General features: G+C 35.4%; 1 protein-coding gene across 1 annotated transcript in view; it reads left to right on the top strand.

The window, feature by feature from the left end:
* Nucleotides 1-24,183, top strand: part of LOC103040476 (cadherin-like protein 26) — a 33,571-nt gene extending 9,388 nt beyond the window's left edge. The window contains exons 2-17 of the mRNA XM_049462879.1: nt 5,837-5,953; nt 7,275-7,421; nt 8,343-8,487; nt 8,950-9,128; nt 10,896-11,027; nt 11,716-11,898; nt 13,651-13,970; nt 14,544-14,686; nt 14,878-15,102; nt 16,513-16,734; nt 17,275-17,396; nt 18,331-18,438; nt 19,017-19,079; nt 19,255-19,296; nt 19,532-19,612; nt 21,040-24,183. Of these exons, the coding sequence (XP_049318836.1) occupies nt 5,837-5,953; nt 7,275-7,421; nt 8,343-8,487; nt 8,950-9,128; nt 10,896-11,027; nt 11,716-11,898; nt 13,651-13,970; nt 14,544-14,686; nt 14,878-15,102; nt 16,513-16,734; nt 17,275-17,396; nt 18,331-18,438; nt 19,017-19,079; nt 19,255-19,296; nt 19,532-19,612; nt 21,040-21,243 (2,433 nt within the window). The 3' untranslated portion in view covers nt 21,244-24,183. The remainder of the gene's footprint in view (nt 1-5,836; nt 5,954-7,274; nt 7,422-8,342; nt 8,488-8,949; nt 9,129-10,895; nt 11,028-11,715; nt 11,899-13,650; nt 13,971-14,543; nt 14,687-14,877; nt 15,103-16,512; nt 16,735-17,274; nt 17,397-18,330; nt 18,439-19,016; nt 19,080-19,254; nt 19,297-19,531; nt 19,613-21,039) is intronic.
* The last annotated feature ends 409 nt before the right edge of the window (nt 24,184-24,592 follow it).

Raw genomic sequence — 24,592 nt, 5'->3', positions numbered from 1 at the left:
ATGAAGTAAAGTTTACTAAAAGAAAGGATTGATTCAGTAAAAATAAATGAAGTAAAGTTTACTAAAAGAAAGGATTGATTCAGTAAAAATAAATGAAGTAAAGTTTACTAAAAGAAAGGATTGATTCAGTAAAAATAAATGAAGTAAAGTTTACTAAAAGAAAGGATTGATTCAGTAAAAATAAATGAAGTAAAGTTTAGTAAAAGAAAGGATTGATTCAGTAAAAATAAATGAAGTAAAGTTTACTAAAGAAAGGATTGATTCAGTAAAAATAAATGAAGTAAAGTTTACTAAAAGAAAGGATTGATTCAGTAAAAATAAATGAAGTAAAGTTTAGTAAAAGAAAGGATTGATTCAGTAAAAATAAATGAAGTAAAGTTTACTAAAAGAAAGGATTGATTCAGTAAAAATAAATGAAGTAAAGTTTACTAAAAGAAAGGATTGATTTAGTAAAAATAAATGAAGTAAAGTTTACTAAAAGAAAGGATTGATTCAGTAAAATAAATGAAGTAAAGTTCACTAAAAGAAAGGATTGATTCAGTAAAAATAAATGAAGTAAAGTTTACTAAAATAAAGGATTGATTCAGTAAAAATAAATGAAGTAAAGTTTAGTAAAAGAAAGGATTGATTCAGTAAAAATAAATGAAGTAAAGTTTACTAAAGAAAGGATTGATTCAGTAAAAATAAATGAAGTAAAGTTTACTAAAAGAAAGGATTGATTCAGTAAAAATAAATGAAGTAAAGTTTACTAAAAGAAAGGATTGATTCAGTAAAAATAAATGTAGTAAAGTTTACTAAAAGAAAGGATTGATTCAGTAAAAATAAATGAAGTAAAGTTTACTAAAAGAAAGGATTGATTCAGTAAAAATAAATGAAGTAAAGTTTACTAAAGAAAGGATTGATTCAGTAAAAATAAATGAAGTAAAGTTTACTAAAAGAAAGGATTGATTCAGTAAAAATAAATGAAGTAAAGTTTAGTAAAAGAAAGGATTGATTCAGTAAAAATAAATGAAGTAAAGTTTACTAAAGAAAGGATTGATTCAGTAAAAATAAATGAAGTAAAGTTTACTAAAAGAAAGGATTGATTCAGTAAAAATAAATGAAGTAAAGTTTACTAAAAGAAAGGATTGATTCAGTAAAAATAAATGTAGTAAAGTTTACTAAAAGAAAGGATTGATTCAGTAAAAATAAATGAAGTAAAGTTTACTAAAAGAAAGGATTGATTCAGTAAAAATAAATGAAGTAAAGTTTACTAAAAGAAAGGATTGATTCAGTAAAATAAATGAAGTAAAGTTTACTAAAAGAAAGGATTGACTGAAGTTCAGTTCACTTATTTACTCTGTGTAACATTTAAGTCTTGAAACCGAGTTGAAGTTTCTTAAATTTATCTGAAATTAAATTTACTTTAAAAAAAGTAAATGCAGAAAGTTGTAAAACTTTTTTTAAAGTAAATTTTACTCATTGTTTTTTTCAGTGTAGGCGTGAACTGTTGTGTAATGTATAAACGCTCTATAGTAATCCTGCAGACATTACTGTAGAGTATATAACTCACTCACACAGGGAGGAGGGGTAGTTAAGGGTTTAATGTGGAGGGCGTGGCTTTGTGTTTCTGTCAGTAGAAAAATGTAAAGAATAAAACACAGTGAATTCCTGCTGTCTGAGTTTCTCCTCAGGTGATTCTCAGAACTGTTTGATTTAAACACACTAAACTAAACACCACTCCCACCAGCGCAATGCAGACCCTGAAAAACTCCTACTGCAGCCTGACCAATCACACACACACCTACCATAACACCATAAATCACATTATACACCTATTATATACCTATGTAGCCTCGTCCTACACAATCAGCCTTCATTTATTCTCCAAATACACTCATTTCTCTCTACACTGAAGCCAATTATTTTACAGCTCTGGAAAAAAATCTTTTAAAAAACCTATTTATAGGTTTATGTTTGAGTAAAATGAACATTGTTGTTTTATTCTATAAACTACAGACAACATTTCTCCCAAATTACAAATAAAAATATTCTCATTTAGAGCATTTATTTACAGAAAATGAGAAATGACTGAAATAACAAAAAAGATGCAGAGCTTTCAGACCTCAAATAATGCAAAGAAAACAAGTTCATATTCATAAATTTTTAAGAGTTCAGAAATAATCAATATTTGGTGGAATAATCCTGGTTGGTTTTTAATCACAGTTTTTTTTCATGCATCTTGGCATCATGTTCTCCTCCACCAGTCTTACACACTGCTTTTGGATAACTTTATGCTGCTTTACTCCTGGTGTAAAAATTCAAGCAGTTCAGTTTGGTGGTTTGATGGTTTGTGATCATCCGTCTTCCTCTTGATTATATTCCAGAGGTTTTTTAATTTGGTAAAATCAAAGAAACTCATCTTTTTTAAGTGCTCTCTTATTTTTTCCAGAGCTGTATATTCTTAGATGATCAGTTTTTGAACATCTCTGCTGGATTTTCTCAGTCAGCTTTATGAGGTAGAGTCTCCTGGAATTCAGGCTTTCAGTTAACAGCTGTGCTGAACTCATCAAGAGTTAATTACTTGAATTTCTTGTCTCTTAATAAAGTGTTTGAGAGCATCAGTTAAAGTAAAGTAGTGAAGAGGTAGAGTTACAGGTATACAGTGAATAGTGAATATTTGAGTAATGTTCTAATCCAGGTTATGAGACACAAGAACTACTCAACTAAATAAATAAAGAAAAATACTTAGAGAAATGAAGGTCAGTTAACCTGAATATAAGAATTTCAAGAACTTTGAAAGTATCATCAAGTGCAGTCACTGCAAAAAAGACCATCAAATCATTTAATGCACCGTAGAGTTGTAAGTGATATTAGTGACTATAGTAACTCTGTATTGTAGAGCTTGATAAAGTAAATGTTTTAAAGTAATTTCTTGTGCATGTTGCATCACACATTACTTTAATGGATTAGTTTAATCAATAAAGATTAAACACTCTTTATAAAAAGAGCTCTAATGGTTTTTTAGTTATCTATAGTGCACCTGTCAATTCCGCACCATGCAGCTGGATTTAGGACGTATCAGTGTGTTTTTGGTATCGTGAGTGTGGAAAAGCATATCTTGCGTGACTCAAAATGCGCAAAAAACATGAATTGATTATCTTAATTAATCATGGGTGTGGCCAATTTTGGGCATAACGTGAAATAAACCAATCAGAGTGCCTCTTACTCATCATTCCCTTTAAGACTCAGGTGAGCTCTGATTTTGGCGCATTTGTATCTTAACATTGTGGGGCTTTGTGTGTTTCAGCAGAGGACACTGTTGTTGAACTGTTGTTATTAATGTTTTATATTATTTTAATGTTTTATTCTTTATTCTGTTTATTGTTGAGTTTAAAGTCAGGTTTGTGCTCTGGAGCACCTATAGGAATAGACTCTGATTGTTGACTGTTGTCAGGGTTTTAATCAGTCAGTGGAGCTCCTGTGTTTTCTGTTACCAAAATATATAGAAACACACCAGAAATTTACCTGAACACACCTTCACTTCCAGAACATCACACCCATCAGTGTAGAAATAATCAGAAACTCTGATGCAAGGCATGAAAATAGACTGTTGACGGGGTGTAAGATAGCAATGAGCATCGCAACATATCTCACACTGGGTGTACGATATATAGCGCCCTAAATCAGGTTCCATCAGGTCAGTAGGTTCAATACTCGTCAGACGGTTTAAGCGGTTTACTGTCATTCACTCTGTATATTGAGTATATAATCATGATGTGTATAATGACTCATTAGATATGTAGCGTTTTTTGTTTTCCTGTACGCTTGACTCGGGTTCTGAAGCCTCACCCTGTATAACAATAAGAGCTGATGGACTGGATTCAGCAGGTATTCAGCAGTGATGGACGTCTGTAGCTACTGACACTGAGAACCACCAGCAGTCAGGCTGAGACTAGCTTTTATTCTCCAAACATCCTGTAATAACATTATCTACATCTCTTGCCTGTCGCAACATGTTCCTCTTTAACTTTCATTTAGAACAGAAAAAAACACCTGCCTATAATCAAACTTCACCCTGGGGTTCGATTCTGCTGCATCTCAATCATAAAATATCAATCATAACTCAGATCATTATTACAGAAGAGCACACAGCGAATTTAGTATATTTAAACTTCAGGTTGATTGGTTGGTTGGTTGGTCAGTTAAATGGTACTTATAAGGATTAGTTGATTGATAGGTACAAAGGTAGGTCAGTTGATTGATAGGTGGGTAGGTTGGTTGGTAGGTAAAAAGATAGGCAGGTTAACGGGTTGGTATGTTGGTTGGTTGGTCGGCATGTTAATTGGTATAATGATTGGTAGGTAGAAAAGTAGGTTGCTTGGCAGAAAGGTAGCTAGGTATAAAGTAGCTTGTTTGGTTGACAGGTATGTAAGATGGTGGGTTGGTTGATTGGTTGGTTGATTGGTTGGTTGGTTGGTCAATTCGTTGGTAGGTATGATGATTGATTGATTGATAGGTACAAAGGTAGGTTGGGTGGTTGATAGGTGGGTAGAACGTAGGTTGGTTGGTAAGTAAGGCAGGTTAACTGGTTGGTTGGTTGGTTGGTCAGTTGGCAATTTAATTGGTAAGTATGATGCTTGATAGGTAGAAAGGTAGGTTGTTTGGCAGAAAGGTGGCTAGGTATAAAGTAGCTTGTTTGGTTGACAGGTATGGAGGATGGTGGGTTGGTTGATTGGTTGGTTGGTTGGTCAGTTCGTTGGTAGGTATGATGATTGCTTGATTGATAGGTACAATCAAGCAATCGGGTGGGTCGGGTGGTTGATAGGTGGGTAGAAAGTAGGTTGGTTGGTAGGTAAAAAGATAGGCAGGTTAACTGGTTGGTTTATTGGTTAGTTGGAAATTTAATTGGTAAGTAGATGATTGGTAGGTGGAAAGGCAGGTCACTTGGTGGAAAGGTAGCTATGTAAAAAGTAGGTTATTTGGTTGATAGTTATGTAGAAAGGTAGGTTGGTTGGTCAGTTAGTTGACAGGTATGATGATTGGTTAATTAATAGGTACAAAGGTAGATCAGTTGGCTGATAGGTGGGTAGAAAGTAGTTTGGTTGGTAGATAAAAAGATAGGCAGGTTAACTGGTTGGTAGGTAGGTTGGTTGGTTGGTCAGCAAGTTAATTGGTAAGTAAGATGATTAGTAGGTGGAAAGGCAGGTCGCTTGGTTGAAATAAAGCTAGGTAAAAAGTAGGTTATTTGGTTGATAGGTATGTAGAAAGATAGGCTGTTTGATCAATTGATTGATTGATCGGTCAGTTAGATGGTAGGTATGATAATTGTTTGATTGATAGGTACAAAGGTAGGTCAGTTGATTGATAGGTGGGTAGAAAGTAGGTTGGTTGGTAGGTAAAAAGATAGGCAGGTTAACGGGTTGGTATGTTGGTTGGTTGGTCGGCATGTTAATTGGTAAGTATAATGATTGGTAGAAAGGTGGCTAGGTATAAAGTAGCTTGTCTGGTTGACAGGTATGTAGGAAGGTAGGTTGGTTGATTGGTCAGTTGGTCAGTTGGTTGGTTTGTTGGTTGGTAGAATAATTACTCAGTAGGTCACTTGATTTGTTAGTTGGTTGATTGGTTAGTAGGAAGGCAGGTAGGTTGATTAGTCAGTAGGTCAGTTGATCGGTAGGTTGGTTGATCAGTAGGCAAGTCAGTGGGTATGTAGATTAGTAGTACAACAGTAGTAGCAGTACTACAGCAGCTTTTAGATAGTAGTAGTACACTATTGGTAAAAGAACCAAAGTTCTTGTATTGTGACATATTGTTATTGCTAAAATGCTAATGCTAATGCCAATGCTCTCTCTCTCAGTGTGCGGTCTCTGTGGTTTGGGCCGACAGTAAGATGAGGAAGAAGAGAGCGTGGATCATCGACAGCTTCAACATTGAGGAGGAGAACCCAGGTCCGTTCCCGTACCTGTTGGGACGAGTGAGTATCGAGTTACTAAACACCGCTTTCAGAGAGGAACTCATTCTAAAAGCTGTAAAGCTGGAATGTAGAAATTCTGCCTGGAGAAAAACTATAATTCCCTGTTCAGACCCGGCGTCGCTAAGCTAAACCGCACTCACGTTACATTAATGAACATACAGCTCATTTAAAATAGCCAAATCTTTCCTTTAGATATTCCTGGTGGTTGCTATGGTGTTGCTGTGCAAATACTATGATATTTTAGGTAGTGGCTAAGGTGTTGTTAAGTGAGTGCTGTTGTGTTGTTAAGGTTAAAGGTTTTTCTCAATGGTTGCTAGGTGGGTTCCTATTGTTCTTCAGGGGGGTGCATAGGCGTTTAAGGTGGTTGCTATGGCAGTTACCATTAGATTGACTGTAACAGATTTCTATAATTTTTAGAGCATTACAGGTGCACACAGCATGACACAAGTATATTATAGTTTAAACAGAAGTTTATTCAGAGTTTTTAATGTAGCGTTTATTACTGAACGTTAACTTTATAAATAGATAGCTTCATTTTGTAAAACTTCCCCTTCATTTTACTCTTTACAGATTATTTAAAAATATTATCATGCTGAATTTTAATAATAATAAATCATAATTTATTATTTTGATTTTGTTTTGCATATTCAGGACAGTAGTGGTGTAGTTTTCTGAAATATAAAATAATCACTTTAAAAAAAAACATAAAATACAAACTATTTAGTACATATCCACTTATTATATGTTGTAGAAATAAGCAAAGATACATAATAAATTGGATTTATGACAGGATTTATGTGTCTTTATTTTATAAATAGTTTTCTAAGTATTTTACTGTTTGTAATATGCCTTTTAATGTATATGCTTTTTAATATTAGCTAAAAATTAATTGAAAACACAGCAGCCTATTACTTTGATAGATGAATGAATACAATACTTCAAATATTACTATACTGTTTAGTAACACTTTACAAGAAAGCAACATTAATTAACATTAATGTAACATTAATTAACAGAATGTCTCAACTAAGTATTAATTAATACTCGTTAATACATTATTAATCATTGCATACAGTTTTTTAACTAATGTTTCAATTAATTCTTAAGCACTAAAATTTACTTGGGGTAAGTTCTGTTATATTTTGCCCTTATTGTAAATGTTTGTTGGCAAGTTATTGTACATTTTCCAGTTTGTTTGCTATTGTACATGTTTTAAAACTTAATACAGCATCATAAAGTGCACATAATTGCTGTAATTTACTGCAGAACTCTAAAATAAAGAGTTAACGAGTGATATACTGATGTAAATGCTATGATTCAGATTGAACTGGACCGGAAGTATCTGGTGAAGTTTAGGCTCCTGGGCAGTGGAGTTAATGAAGAACCTGTAGGAGTTCTGGAAATGAAGAGTAACGGGGAGATCTGGGTCCACAAGAAAGTCAACTATGAGGACTTTCAGATCCTCAGGGTACGTTTTTATTATATTTTATTATATTTTTAATTTTAGGTTGTACAGCTCTGTAAAATATAAGAGAGCACTTAAAAATTACGAGTTTCTTTGATTTTACCAAATTAAAAACCTCTGGAATATAATCAAGAGGAATCCAAAAGCAGTGTGTAAGACTGGAGGAGGAGAACATGATGCCAAGATACATGAAAAAAAAACTGTGATTAAAAACCAACCAGGGTTATTCCACCAAATATTGATTATTTCTGAACTCTTAAAACTTTATGAATATGAACTTGAAAGCTCTGCATCTTTTTTATTATTTCAGTCATTTCTCATTTTCTGAAAATAAATGCTCTAAATTACAATATTTCAATATTTTTATTTGTAATTTGGGAGAAATGTTGTCTGTAGTTTATAGAATAAAACAACAATGTTCATTTTACTCAAATATAAACCTATAAATAGCAAAATCAGAGAAACTGATTCAGAAACTGAAGAGCTGTATATCTGAAATGATGCCCAAAATGAGAATTAACTAACATTTAATGAAAGTTGGTTTAAAAATACTAAATTCCAAGACTTTTTTGGGGCATTGCAATTGGTCCAATTATCAGGAAATTCTGATCAACCCTCATAGCCTGCATGCTAATTCTGTGTTAGCGGTGCTTGGGGGGGGGGGAATAGTAATAAGGAAACCAATCATTGGTTGCGTTATGATATAGAGATCTGCGCAAGCGCAGCAGCCAAAACAAGCCGAAAAAATCAATTTCTTTGTGCATTATGGAGCCAAACGCTACAAACTAATTTTGATGCTTTCATTAGATTTTATCAGTGATGTAAAATATGTTGTTAAAATGGTAATTAGAGCATCATCATGTTGTAAATGTGACTATTAAATAATATATAAAGATAATTATAACTATGTTCTGCTGTTTTTAGTTAACGTTTGAAGCCAGAAACGTCTCCAACGATCAAGTGGACACAAGACTCGGGGTGGAGATCAAGATCCTGGATATTAATGATCATCCCCCCGTCTTTAACCGACCAGTCTACGACACTTCTCTGGAAGAGTCTGCAACTCAGGGTAAGATATAGAGCTGGGATTTAAACACAACTCTATCTGAACCACTTCTGACACCAATCTTTACACCTTAACTACTAATTTAAAATCATCAAAGTTTTTTATCGTTGCAAAACAAAATGTGGTACTTCGATATACTTCAATATATGTTCTTACACTCCTGAAGATCTATCTATAAACTATAAACTGTATTATTGTAGTCATTTTAGTAGTAATTTTAGTAGTTATTTTAGTGATAATTTTAGTAGTAATTTTAGTAGTTATTTTAGTAGTAATTTTAGTAGTTATTTTAGTGGTAATTTTAGGAGTAATTTTAGTAGTTATTTTAGTGGTAATTTTAGTAGTTATTTTAGTAGTTATTTTAGTAGTAATTTTAGTAGTTATTTTAGTAGTAATTTTAGTAGTAATTTTAGCAGTATTACTCGGGATGCTGATAATAAATAACGGTGATCTGAATCTCTGCAGGTCAGCAAGTTTTAACGGTGGTGGCGTCAGATCTGGATGATCCTCAGACTCCTAACGGAACTTTCTCCTTCAGAATCGCCTCGGTTACGCCCAAAACCCAAAACGCCGAGTTCTTCCTGGAGCCGACCGGAACCTCACTGACCGCCAGCATCTATTTCAGAGGCTGTTTAGACTACGAGGTAAAAAATAGCACTTAGCATTTAGCACTTATCTGTGGAGCTTGTAACTAGCGGTTTCTGAGAGGGAACTCATGCTCTTCTATCCTTTCCTGGGGTGGTCCTGATGAGTGCCAGTTCCTTCTGTTTAACATTTTTGATGGTCTTTTTTGCGGTGACTGCAATTGAGGATACTTTTAAAGTTCTTAAAATTCTTATTTTCAGATTGAGTGACCTTAATTTTTTTCTTTACTTAGTTGAGTAGTTCTTGTTTCTCATAATATGGATTAGAACATTACTCAAATAGGGCTAAGAATGCCCTAATATTATACTATAAAATATATATAGCAAATATATATATAAAAAATCTTTAAAAAAATGTATTGCCACTGCATTGAAAGTCTGTGTGTAAGATATTTTGTATTTCATATAAACCTTGTTGGATGGATGGATGAATGGAACAGAAGTTACAAAAAAAGTATACAATAATATATAGGTAACAAATACAGTAAAAAGTAATAAAATAACTGTCAGGTCTTAGCCCTGTTTCATGTCTCTGTGTGTGTCCCACGTGACCTGTGCTCCCCTGTGTCTCCTGTCTCAGTACTTTTCCATGTGTTTCTCATTTGTAGCTCCGCCCCTTCCCCAGGTGTTTCTAATCTAGTGTTTCCTGTTTCTTTTAATAGCCCTCGTCTACCACTTTGTCTCCGTCGGTCTTTGCACTAACCTCTGTTGTTTTGTCTCTCTGTGTTTCTCCGCGTTTCCTAGCCCTAGTCCTTGCTCTGTGTTTTTCTCTGTTTATTTCTTGTTTGGTTTTTTCTAGTTTCTTGCTCCGTGTTCCCTAGCTCCCTGTATATACCCTGCTTTGTTTCTAGTATATTCCTTGTCTATATATATATATCCCTGCCCTGTTTAGTTTTGGTTATTTCTTGGTTATTTTTGGTAGTTTCTAGTTTCTTGTTTATTCCTTGTTTATGTTCTTAGCTTTGTTTGTTTCTTTGTTTATTTACTCCCTGTTTATATATATATATATATATATTTAGTACTTCTTGTTTGTTGAGTTTATGTTCACTAGTTCCTCTCGTTTGTTTTGGTTTACTTTATTATTACGTGTTCTTTGTGATTTGATTATCTTTGTTACGTGTTTACTTGTTTCTTTGTGTTTCTTTGTTATTTATTTAATAAATTATTTCTTTATATCGCTCCTACCTGCACCTGTGTCCGCCTCCTCGTCTCCCTGCCTGGGTCACTTCGTGACAATAACGTATAACGTATAAAAGTAGAGTCAGTAAAACACAATGAACACCAGCTGATGTGGAATATTGAGAAGACGAATGATGTCAGCCATACAGGATTTTCACGTACGCAGTTATATAATAATAATTTAGCAGTGCAAATTGTAAAAATGTAAACAGTGGACAGTAAATAAACTATTAGTGCAAAATTCGGTAAAACTATAAAAATATTATAATTAGGCACTAAACATCCCTAAACTGTAAAAAAAAATGATTAAAAAGTGATCTAAATAAGTAAAATAGTAAAAACCAGCTGTTACTTTGTCTCAATGCTTTTAATACTAGTTCTGTTTTTCTAGTGCAGTGGGCGGAGCCAAGCTAGTGTTTTATTGGTTTATAAACTTGTTCATTGGATAATTCGTGGTCAAATAGTGCTATGTTAAAAAAAAACATTTAAAAATAAAGAAACTACCTGATGTTAATTGTAATGTATGCAGGGAGTGAAAGGGTTAAGGTGTGTGCAGACGTTTGATTGGTTGTGTGTGTTTTTGTTCAGGCAGCGCAGAAATACACTATACTGGTTGAAGCTAAAGATGATGGAGATAAAGTGAAGCTCTCCAGCACCAGCACTGTGATCGTCAACATTATCGACAAGAACAATCACCTGCCGGTCATCACCGGCCAAACGGTGAGTACTGTTATTACACTGTTACTAATCACAGACTCACTGTACTCACAATTACGCTTACAGTGATATTAATAATGATATTAATAATGTTATTAATAATGATATAATGTGATTTCAGGCTCCAGGGAGGATAAATGTGATGTTAATAGTGATATTAATAGTGATATAAATGTGATTTCAGGGTCCGTTGAGGATAAAGGAGATATTAATAGTGATATTAATAATGATATTAATAATGTTATTAATAATGTTATTAATAGTGATATAAATGTGATTTCAGGGTCAGGGGAGGATAAAGGTGATATTAATAATGATGTTAATAAAGTTATTAATAATGTTATTAATAGTGATGTAATGTGATTTCAGGGTCAGGGGAGAATAAAGGAGATATTAATAATTGATATTAATAATGTTATCAATAATGTTATTAATAGTGATGTAATGTGATTTCAGGGTCCGGGGAGGATAAAGATGATATTAATAATGATATTAATAAAGTTATTAATAATGTTATGATGTGATTTCTGAGTCCGGGGAGGATAAAGGAGATATTAATAATTGATATTAATAATGTTATCAATAATGTTATTAATAGTGATGTAATGTGATTTCAGGGTCCGGGGAGGATAAAGATGATATTAATAATGATATTAATAAAGTTATTAATAATGTTATGATGTGATTTCAGGGTCCGGGGAGGATAAAGGAGCGGGACAGCGGGGTGGAGGTCCTGCGGTTGCAGGTCTCTGATAAGGACAGTCCCGGATCCGACGCCTGGAAAGCTAAATATAAAATTCACGCAGATAAAGAAAAATACTTCAAAATAGAGACGGACCCACAAACCAATGAGGGAAAACTCACCGTCATAAAGGTATTTTATAAACGCTTTACACAGACGAGTTATTCTTAATAATGAGTCATTTATTATTTCTGTAAAAAACACAAATCTGTTTTAGCTTGAAATATTTTAAACCCATTTATATGTTGATGTTAATTTTAAAAAGTAATTACTGTAATTCTGGGTCTATTAAATATTAATACATATGCACTATGATTTATTCAGTACGTACTATTAATTATTTAGTAACTAATATACAGAGTTCAGAATTATTTAGTGTCTACTCTGCGAAATTCAGTATCCACTATAAATTATTCTTTATCCAGTATGAAATATTCAGTATAATTTATGAATTAGTCAGTATCATCTATGTCTAATTCAGCATCCAGTATGATTTTTTTGTATCCAATATAAATTCTTCAGTATCAAGTATGAATTATTCAGTATTTACTGTCAGTTATTCAGTATCCAGTATGAATTCTACTATGCGTAATTCAGTATTCAGTGTGAATTCAGTAGGAAATCAGTATCTACAGTGAGTTACTTAGTAACTGCTGTGAAACTCTGATGTGAATTATAGTGTTATGTGTTATTTGATGTGATGTGATGTAATGTGATTGTATTGGATATGAGATGTTATATATGTGATGTGATGTTATGGGATGTAATGTGATATGTGACCATGTTCAGAGGTTTTCTCTGGTAATTGCGGTATATTACGAATGTTTTTGGGGTTATTTCCATTAGACATATTAATTTCTGTGACTCGTCTCTAAACTGAGGCTTATGGACGTGTTTCTTCCTGAAGATCTAAACCTCTAATAATCCTGAGCTCTTCTGTAAAGCTGAGATCAGCTCAGGATTATAAAAGCATTAGTTCAGTCCTATCCCCCATAATTACAGGAGATTATTTACAGATTACATCATCAGTCATCTGCCAGCCGGGTATTCATTTATAAAACCTTAATAAAAGAGTTATACAATAAATTGAGGTTTATTGAAACATTTTTAATCTGATTTATTCAGGGTGATCGCACTGCAAATAAATTAGATTTATTGTTAATCCTAAAATAACAGCATAATCTGTTACTCAAAATCTGTTCAAGCTTAAGATTATTTGTGTAAATAATTGATTGTATTCAGTGCTGTGAAAAAATATATAATTATCTTACATTTTTTGGATTTACATGAGTAAAAAAAAACAGGTCAAAGTCAAAAAACAGGTTTCCCTCCCAAATACTTCTCAAATGCTGAATCCGCAATAGATAATCCAAAAATTGAAGAAGATCGGACAGCACTCGTATAATATCCAATGTATTTATTTAACTCAATAAAACACAAACGCTTCGACCCCTAGGCCTTTCTCATACGCTGAAACCGTAATGTTGTTTTATCTGTGAGTTAAATAAATACATTGGATATTATACGAGTGCTGTCCGATCTTCTTCAGTTTTTAAATATAAAAAGACCTTCTTATAAAACTGGTGTGCTTTGGGTCATTGTCCTGCTGCAGAACCCAAGTACTTTATGTTGTCAGACAGGTTCTATTTAAGTGATTTCTTAATTCTACAGGTCTGGCAGTAATCAGAACTTGCTGTAGTTAGTAGTGAAATTGAACTTTACAAAAATGTAGTTAATTACAGTTAATTCATTTTTAGGGGTAAAAATTAATCAATGAAATTATCTTTTAAAAAATGCTTTTTATACCTTATAGTATTAGTGTGTGGTACACAATTGAGACACATCCCTTATATTTTAACATATTTTCTGTTTTTAAACCCACAGGCGATGGATTATGAAGAGCAATCTTCCATGAATATCTCGGTGAGCGTGGAGAACCTGGTGCCGTATTTCTCCTGCGAGGTCACGGCTCGTCCTAATCAGAGGCTGTGGGAGGTGAAGACCGTCACCGGCGGTCCCGACGTGAAGCTGCCAAACTACCCCGTACTGTACCCCATCACCATCGCGGTGGAGGACGTTAATGACCCGCCGGAGTTCGTCCCGCCGGTCAGGAAGGAGGGCATCATGGAGAACACCAAGGCAGGAACCTCCCTGTGCACGCTGAAGGCCATCGACCCCGATAAAAACTTCGCCAACACGTTTCGGTAAGAGACAATAACTCTCCATAGAACAAGTGTCTTTTTTAAGTAAAAAGGTGTAAACACGTTTATGTGAGGATGTTTTTTCTAAATGTAGATTTGTTTGAAAGTTGAAAAATTGCGACTTGGTATATCAATATATTGCTCCACCGTAAGCGAGAAGACATATTGTGTTTTAATAATATCAATTTTTAGGAAAACTGTCTTCATATAAAAACACATCATCATCATCATATTTATAAATTCTAAATAAAAGAAAAGAAAACATTTTCTACTCAATCAGAACAGTGGAATAACAACACAGTACAACACTGCTAAACACAACACTACCTACATCACTTCTGACATCAATCTTTACATCTAAACTAATAATAAAAAGTATCAACATAATACTTTGATATATCAGTACTTTCTTACACCCTTAAACAACACTTGGGTCCTTTATTACCCCCTGCACAAGGCGCATCACAATGGTCATTTATTGGATTAATTTACATTTTGTGTCAGTAAATGATTCAGTTTTCAGTAACTTCCTGTTATAAATGTCTCTATTCTCTCTATTCTCTCTTTTCTCTGCAGTTTTTTTAAAGGGGAAGATGTGGAAAACTGGATAACTGTAGATCCGAAGACAGGGCAAGTGTTCACAGCGAAGGTTCTAGATAGGGAATCACCGTATGTGAAGAACAGTTCCTACCCTGTGATAATGTATGTAGTGGATAATGGTAAGTGGATACTAGTAATCTGGAGTTTGTATAGTTTTTACAATAATAAATGTGGATTAATAAAGTTAATAATTATGAACTAAATAAAATCCAGTGTTAATTTGTATTGTTTGTGCAGTTATAACACTGGAATCTCTATTTTCCCATTTTTGTTTTATTCTAATGTTACTGATGTTATTTTTGATGCACAGGTGAGCCTCCAATGACGGGAACTGGAACCCTGATCATCCAGGTGGGGGATCAGAACGATAACCTGCCCACACTGACGGCCAATTCACTAGGAATGTGTTTATCTGATAAACCCACCATGAGCAACATCACGGCTGTAGATCTGGACCTGCCTCCATTCAGCGGACCCTTCACCTACGAACTGCTGGGAGATGTGAAGGGGAAGTGGAGGATCGACCCCAGCCACGGTAAATACCCTAGAAGAAGATAGATGTAATATAATCATGATATATTAAAGTTTACTGGGGAAAACTGTTCTTTAACTAAAAGGAGGCTCTAGTTTATCTAGTTTAGACCCTAATGGATATAAGATGAGATTGAGAGGGTTGGGTTTGGAGGTTCTACAGGTTCTGTATGGATCCTGCAGCACATTTACCCACAGATGTTGCTACAACTGGACCTGTATATCCTGTAGCTCTACATTCGTAGGATGAAGCTGAAGCTGCTGAGTCTCAGCTGCTCCATAAATGCTGGATTGGTGATAAATCAGGAGAGCGGGCAGGATGAGGAAGTGCTGCAATCTGGTGGAGACCTTCCTGTGTCTGCAGGAAGTTCTGCACATATCACTGAAATCACTGTTAGTGTTCCTCCTATCACTACTAGGAGTGACTGACTGTCATTGTATAAGATGCTCCTCAGATCATCAATCAATCAATCAATCACACCAGCAGTTTACAGTGTGAACTCTTCAGTCCAGGTAAAAGGCAGGATTAAAGCACTTCTCAACACGAGATCTTCATACTCAAACCTCATCATCAGATCCCAAACAACCAAACCTGGATTCATCAGTAGAGGCGATACAGTTCCAGTCTGTAGTCGTCCGAGTTTGTCTTCATGACACCACAGCAAATGAAAGCAATTTGTTGAAATGTTCATCCTGTTTCTCTCAGTCCAGTGGAGGTATAGAGGTTAGAGGTATTTCTAACAGTCAGTGATCTCTTACCAGGAGATACACTATCCGAAAGTAACCTCTGAGAGCCTTTTTATAACCTGTTACAACCTATTGTGGAAAGACCCATAGCCCTATCTTACACCCCACCAAAAGCCTATTTTCACTCTTTCCTACTGCCTCTTTTAAATAGCAAAAGTGCTTCTGAATATATCTACACTGATGGGCGTGGTGGTCTGGTTATGAAATGAGGTGTGTTCAGGTAAATTTCTGGAGTTTTGCTTGTTGTATTCACTGACTTAATACAACCTAGACAGACGCCAACAGTCAGACGTTCATCGCTATCTTGGCCACTTATTACACAGATGAACATCGACACAAACCCAACTTTTACATCAACAATAAACAGAATAGTAAATAAAATAACATTACTGTTCCCGTAAATGAGCTGCTGGAGCTCCTTCACAGCGTCAACCAGCAGCTCAGTTTCCTCTGCTGAGAAGAGTTTGTTGGACACGTCCAGGTAGCTGCACCGTTAAAATAGCAATTCACCAAAGTCAGAGCTCACCTGACTTGGAATGATGAGCAAGTAAATATTTGATTGGTTTATTTCACATAAGGCCCAAATTAACCACACCCATGATTAATTAAGAGAATTAGTACATTATTAATTACATTAGTAATTCATCTGAATCTGATTTCTCTACAGGAAACACAGTGAACCTGGTGAAGGAGAGCAGTGTGTATTCGGGTCACCATGAGCTTCAGGTTAAAGTATCAGACAACCAGGGCCTCAGCCTGACCCAGAACATCTCCGTCACCGTGTGCGACTGCATCACCATGCCCAACTGCCTGGAACGCAGAGCTTCAGGAGCCCAGGTGGGCAACAGCGCCATCGGGATCATGATCTTCGCAATGCTCCTCCTGCTGGGTACAGTCTACCACTCAACATTTACTGTAATACAGTATGTTTTAATGTTCTACATTGTAGATTAACACAAAAGTCTTCCACATCTCTGCTGGATTTTCTTAGTTAGCTTTATGAGGTAGTGAACTGAGGTATGAACTACTCAACTAAGTGAGGAAAAAAAGCCTTTAAGAAAAAAGTGAAGAATTTCAAGAAGTATCCTCAAGCGCAGTCACTTTATACGTTATATTGATGAAACTAGCACTCATCAGGACCATCCCAGGAAAGTTGCACAGGATAGGTTCATCAGAAACTGCAAGTTTAACACTTTTAAGTTACTACATGATTCCTTATGTGTTCCTTCATAGTCTGGATCTCTTCACTATTCATTTACTATGTATGAAAAATAAATTTCTGGTATATAAATGTTCTGCATTGTTTTAGGCTGATTATAAAAAAAACTGAATCATTACAGAGCTGATATTATATTATATTATATGTGTAGTTTGGTCAGTAGACTGGTGTCAGTGATTAATCTGATGTATGTCTGTGTTTGTTGGGCAGCGGTTCTGCTCATGGCGATGCTGATCTCCTGTAAACAGGAGAAGAAGATGATCCTGACGGATGACGGGCCGGGCTGGCGTCTCCTCGAGTCCAACATCGAGACGCCCGGAACCGACTGTAAGGTAATAAAAAACTGTACATTCAGTCTCCCCTCCATAACCCACAGGTTTACTCAGGGGACTTTATGAAGATATATTTCAGAAAATGAACAGAAAAAAGGGTGAAACTTTGAAAAAAAAAATAAACCACTTAAAAATTATGAGTTTCTTTGATTTTACCAAATTGAAAACCTCTGGAATATAATAATGAGGAAGATGGATGATCACAAGCCATCAAACCACCAAACTGAACTGCTTGAATTTTTGCACCGGGAGTAAAGCAGCATAAAGTTATCCAAAAGCAGTGTGTAAGACTGGTGGAGGAGAACATGATGCCAAGATGCATGAAAAAAAACTGTGATTAAAAACCACCAGAGTTATTCCACCAAATATTGATTTCTGAACTCTTAAAACTTTATGAATATGAACTTGTTTTCTTTGCATTATTTGAGGTTTGAAAGCTCTGCATCTTTTTTGTTATTTCAGCAAAAAAAAGTGCAGAGTAGGGTTTAAATACAATTTGTAAATTTTGCCAAACAGATTATTTAGTTCAACTAGATCAACTTTTATTAAGAAACGTAATAAAGTTAGTTGAGGTTAGTTGAGTTTGCTATAGTTTACAGTGCAATTTAATATTTCTAATTCAGTTGACTTAGAAAATGACATTAAATAGAACAATCTTAAGTTTAGTTTTTTAAAGTGTTCATGTATTGGTAATGTGCATCTACATGTATTAAGTACTCTTTTGAATTATAGTTGGATTTATGTAAAGCTACTATTCTCCACAAATCTGATTTGATTATAAGTGGAACAAAGAAATGTATTTATAACTAAACATCTACCACAGTTACTGAAACATGCTAACTGAAGCATGCAGCTGATATATTACTGTTTAACTGGTTTATACAAGTCTTATATCATAATAATAATAATCTGTGTTTATTATCTCTTCATAAAGGTTCCCGCCAAAATCACGCAAGTGGACGGCACCCAGACCGTGAAAGGAAACAACTACATAGAAGAATACAATGGAAATGTTAAACAGGAAATGATGCAGCAACAAAGCGTACGTCATCATAATCACTCTTTCTTTAGTTACACTAGTCAATAAAAATAAAAATATATATACAGTACCAGTCAAAGGTTTGGACACACCTTTAAATTCAATGTTTTATCAATAATACACAAGATACATTGCTTGGGTATTATTGTGATTATACCACAGTTCCATTATCACTATTTATTGAAAGATTTTGAGATAAAGAGGAGGAGAATAGGAGAATAGGATCTAATAGTAAAATAGTTCCATTGCTGCTCTGTTTGTTTGTAGCTGGGCTGTTTGGCTTGTAAGCGCTGCATTGTTGCTAGGTTACCTTTATGTGGTGGAGTAATACAGTAATACATGGAGAGCTTCAGTTACAGTGCATTACCAGCTGATAATGGCACTCGTAGAACATCTCTCAGCCAATCACACTGCAGGGTTGCACTGACTGTGGTATAAACTACAATACAGAACCTTTTTAAAATACTGAAAAAACACTGAATTTAGGGCTGTTTATTGTTAAAATTGTTGTTTTTTCTACTTTCTGTAGACTTGATACTGTTTGCACTGTATAAACAGAATATATAATTTGATTATTTCAGACGATGGCTGTTCAGGACAGTTCTTTCTATAGGGAGCAGATGATGAGGAGATCTTTACACCGGGTGAATATTTAATCTACACAGTCATTTCACAATATATCTCATTATTTTATTAGGATTTTGTCCTGTAGAAATAAGAATGTGGTCATAATAATCTGTCTGATCTGTGTATATCATTCTATTTTTCAATCTTTTCTTTATATTTCATACTGACCGTGTGTTTTTCTTCCGTCTACAGAATTCCACCAGACGCTCGTATAGAAGCTATCGCTCAGCTACGGTACGCTAACAGAGATCAGTCTGTTTTACATTCATTTATTACAGTAACATTCAGTCTGTTTTACACAGGTTTTACAAGTCTATATCTTGTATAACTGTGTTTTAAATAAATACAATATATATCAGTATCTTATTTCATTTATTCCAGTACAAAATCTAAACTATGATCAGGAGATTTTGCGTTATTATGTATTATTTGTATCTGTGCTGATTGTTTTTGTGTTTTTTCTCTGCAGGAAACAATGAATAGAAATTATTCAGCGTTCTCTGCAGACGACTACCGCCTCCGACAGGACCTGTTCACTCGCATTAATCAGGTAACTTTATTAATTACTGCTTTTTTATCAAATAATTAAGATAAATAACACTTTATAACTTGCCTCTATCGATACTAACGTAAGCAATAAATTAGAGCTGTTGAAATTGAAATGATGTACTATTTATTTTGTGATATACAGATACAGTATAGGTCAATACAGCACAATTTTAGACATTTGCTTTGATCAGATATGTTACTGTAAAGAAAAATGTGATTAACTATTTAAGAACAAGCAAGCATCAAACTAAACATGCGCCTTGATCCGATTCCCATATTATACTCAGCAGCCGGGGTGTTGGCACAAGTTTATACATGTTTATACTAGCAAGCTTTATAGTTAACATCAAAGACAAAAGACACACCCAGTATGCAAATAGATGGTACCAGGGGCCAATGGGAAAGGTTTAAGGCACACATTAAACACAGTCTCTATCAGTAAAATATATATTTTTTTTACACAAAAAAAAACTTTTTGTGGGAACATGCAACATGGCAATTCCTAAAATATACTCAGCATCCGGAGTTTATACAACTACAACTATACTATGCTATATAGACTTACCAGGAGCCAATGGGAAAGGTGTGGAGACACCCATTAAACACATTCTGTATCAGTACTAAACAAAAACCTCTATAAAAGCATGCACCTCGGGCCAATTTCCATAGTATACTCAGCAGCCGGAATTAAGTCTTAAGGTTATATATACGTTTATACCACAAAGCTTTTCAAAGACTTTCAATAACTGACATATTTTGGTGAGTTCTATATTTTCTGTTCTATTTTCACACATAAGACCCACATTATAAGGCACATTATGTAACACTAGTAAGGAACAGGGGTGTTGCCATGTTTTCCTTCTAAATTAGCTTAAGTAGTTAAGTAAACAAAACTATAATTCTTAAAAGTTAAACGAGTGCTGGATGTTAATCTACACAGATTTCTCTCCTGAAAACTGTTTATTTGGGTGAGTAAAGAGCTTCTGTTTATTACAGTAAGCTTAGATTTCCAGATTTCCACTAAGGCTGGGTGCAGCAGCATTAGCACTAGTAGGTAACCTCTAGCGCTAGCTTCAGTGAGTTCTGTTAAGCCAGGGTGATATTAACTAGCGGTTCGTCACACATAGCTTGTTTTAACATGGTAAACACGCAGAATACAGTCTGATATACAGTACTCTCCGCAGTTAGCAGCTAATGCTAATGCTGCTCCAGTCTCAGTGCTGGAGAACTAAACTGAAACTCCAATATAACATGCTGTATTAGGTGCACTGCTGATTTTGGGGAAAATTAAAGGATTTTAAGTGCACCTTATAGTGTGAAAAATAAGGAAGTCTTTTCTAAGGGCTAAAAAAGCTCTAAGAGTTTCCCAAAACTCTGAGTTTGACTGATTTTGACTGAGTTTGACTGATTTCTGTTCCTCCTCTGTAGAACCTGGCCCAACTCCAGGCCCCGGAAAAAGAGCTGGGTGATTACGAGCCGCACTGCTACGCCTACGAAGGAGAACCCATGCTCAACCCTCAGCTGGACAACATCTCCATCACCGAGAACGAGTTCCACCCAGACCTCCTCACCAACCTGGACCTCCGGTTCAACAAACTCGCCTCCATCTGCAGACCAGACCTCGCGTCATAGCCTCAGACCATCTTTAATAATCTGTTTACTTGATAATGATTAACAGATATAGGAGGTTTTACAGATTTGAGGAGTGTTTATGTGTCATAGTTTCAGTTGTATGTGCTGTTAGTGGCATTACTGAGGAGCCAGGGGCTGAATATTGTATATATTTAGAAATTCTAAATTGATGAAGTTGCCAAAATGAGAGTTTTTGTCTTTTTTAATAGAGTAGAAAAGAACTGAAGAATTGAAATAAAAAAAGCAGTGTAAGTAAAGAAAGACAGAAGATCTGAGCTGCACTGACCTTAAAAACAGATACACCGTCCTTCATTATCATTGGCATTTATCCTCAACATCCTTATAGATCATCAACGGTAGATCAGCTCTTGACCAGCAGAGTGTACCCAGACAGCATGAAGAACTGGCCCAAGATCAGCTGATGTAAAAATAATTGGTTGAGACTCAGCATTAGGCATGTGGAATGTATTGTGATTTATACTCAACAAATACTCGAGTTGGCATTAGTGGCTTGAGCTGATTCCCGTAGTATACTCAGCAATCGGAGTGTTCGCACAAGCAGCTTGGGTAGATTGGGTAGATTCCCATATTATACTCGGCAAATGGGGTGTTTGGCACAAACAGCTTGGCCCAGTTGTTGTACTATACTCAGCAATCGGGGTGTTCGCACAAGCAGCTTCAGGCCAATTGTCATATTATACTCAGGAACTGGGGTATTAGCACAAGAAGCTTCAAGCCAATTGCTGTATTATACTCTGCAACCGGGCTGAAGGAACAAGCAGCCTCTGGTCAATTGTCATATTATACTCAGGAACTAGGGTGTTGGCATAAGTAGTTTGGGCCAATTCCTATAGTGTACTCGGCAACAAGAGTAATGGCACAAGCAGCTTCAGGCCAACTGTCGTATTATACTCGCCAAGCCAATTGCTGTATTATACTTGGCAACCAGGGTGAAGGAACAAGCAGCTTCAGGCCAGTTGTAGTATTATAGGCGGCAACTGGGGTGTTGGCATAAGCAGTTTGGGCCAAGTGCTGTATTATACTTGGCAATCAGGGTGTTGGGACAAGCAGCTTCTGGTCAATTGTAGTATTATACTCAGGAACTGGGGTGTTGGCATAAGTAGTTTGGGCCAATTCCTATAGTATACTCAGCAACAAGAGTAATGGCACAAGCAGCTTCAGGCAAATTGTCGTATTATACTCAGGAACCGGTGTGTTGGCACAAGCAGCTTCAAGACAATTGTCGTATTAGACTTGGCAATGGGGGTGATGGTATAAGCAGCTCGAGCTGATTCGCATATTATACTCAGCAACCAGAGTGTTGGCACATGCAACTCTGGCCAGTTCCTATATCATACTTAGCAACCAGAGAATTGGCATAAGCGGCTCGGGCCAATTCCCACATTACACTCAGCAACCGGACTGTTCGCACCAGCAGCTTCAGGCCAATTGTTGTATTATACTTGGCAACCGGGGTGATGGCTCATGTGGCTTGGGCCAATTGTCATATTATACTCAGCTACTCGAGTGTTGGCACAAGCAGCTTGGGTAGATTCCTATGTTATACTCGGTAACCGGGGTGTTGGCACATGCAGCTTCAGGCCAATTGTTGTATTAGACTCGGAAACCAGGCCTCTAGCATCTTTGCTATGTTGGTTTGTTGTATCAGTAGACTTTTAAAAACAGGTCTTTTTGAGTTACGACATAGAATAACCAATTTTGGTGTATTAAAAAGACTTTAAAAATATTAATTTCATTAAAAAATCATTTACTAACTTGAAGGTTTTTCACATTTACGATTCTCTTCAACAAGGAAAATTTTTATTTTTGGATCCAAAATTGTTTCTTCTGAGAAATCTCTCTAAAAAATTTTTATGCATTCTTTCTTTTTAACATAAAACAAGATGAATAACATTTGATGTCGTCATGGTAATGGAGAATACAGATACTGCTGGAGGATGATCTCTCTGTGCTGATGTAAATTTAGATGTACAGTTCACTGAAAGGTGGAATAGGGTGAGGTGGTAACCTGTTGTTGTACATGTTTAGATAAAACCTATTGAATAATGTTCTATATTTTTACAAAACAGTTTTATTTTCCAGCGTGAATTTTTGTTGTAAGCTTGAACAGTGGCTTTTCTGATTGAATGTATTAACTATTGGAAGTTTACCTCAGTTTAACTTTTTACAAAGTTGAAAACAGTATATAATGTAAATAGACAGACCGAAAAAGTAGTAGATTCAATTAGATTACCTTTCCTCACACTTCCAAATGTAGACGTACCTCAATAAAATGGCAAAATCAGAGAAACTGATTCAGAAATTAAAGTGGACTCTTCATTTTTACCAGAGCTGTATACAGAAGTAGACAGGAAACACCTGGGGACAAGTAACAAGGGGGCGGGGTTACAAAGTCATGGGCGGAGACAAGGAGAACACAGAGGAATGTGCCAGAAAGCACACGGCTGGGAAAACAGGCTGTTTTATTACTGAATGTATGGAGATGGGCGGAGCTACACACATAAGCATTATACTGCAACCAGCCAGCAGGGGGCTAGACGCTGGGTTGTCTATGCTTTTCTACAGTCACTGATTGAAATGATTAGAATTGAGTACATTTAACATGTTTTATATAGATAGAAATATAATGTAAATAGATAGAATTTTAAAATGTGACAGAAATGGTTCTTTGATCAATTCTATAGAGGAGTTTGTGTTTTAGGGATCAGAAGGAGCTTCTTCTATGGTGTTGAGTAAAGAACAGTTTTGTGGTTTTAGAGTTAAGTGTGTAGAGTTTTATAATGGTTTGGGTCACCGTCTCAGGCTGCTGCCCACAGAACAGAGAACAGAGAACAGAGTGTGAAAATGTTTAAATGTTTTGAAAATGTTTGATTCCATAAAATTTTTGTACCATAAAATAAAACTGAATAAAATTAATGTCACCAGACTCTGTAAACTTTTTCATGTGATTAATTTGCATTAAATTATCACTACTACCACTACTACTGCTGCTACTATTTTTGTCACTACTACTAGTACCACCATTACCATTACTATCACTACTACTACTACTACTACTGTTGCTGCTACTATTTCAATCACTACTACTAGTACCACTGTTACCATTACTATCACTACTACTACTGCTGCTACTACTTCTATCACTACTACTAGTACCACTGTTACCATTACTATCACTACTACTACTGCTGCTACTACTTCTATCACTACTACTAGTACCACCATTACAGTTACTATCACTACTACTACTGCTGCTACTACTTCTATCACTACTACTAGTACCACCATTACTATCACTACTACCACTACTACTGCTACTATTTCTATC

Source organism: Astyanax mexicanus, chromosome 13 (genome assembly GCF_023375975.1).
Source record: "Astyanax mexicanus isolate ESR-SI-001 chromosome 13, AstMex3_surface, whole genome shotgun sequence".
NCBI lineage: Eukaryota > Metazoa > Chordata > Actinopteri > Characiformes > Acestrorhamphidae > Astyanax > Astyanax mexicanus.
Note: the sequence above shows the minus strand (reverse complement) of the source record. Positions and strands in the feature narration are given on the sequence as shown.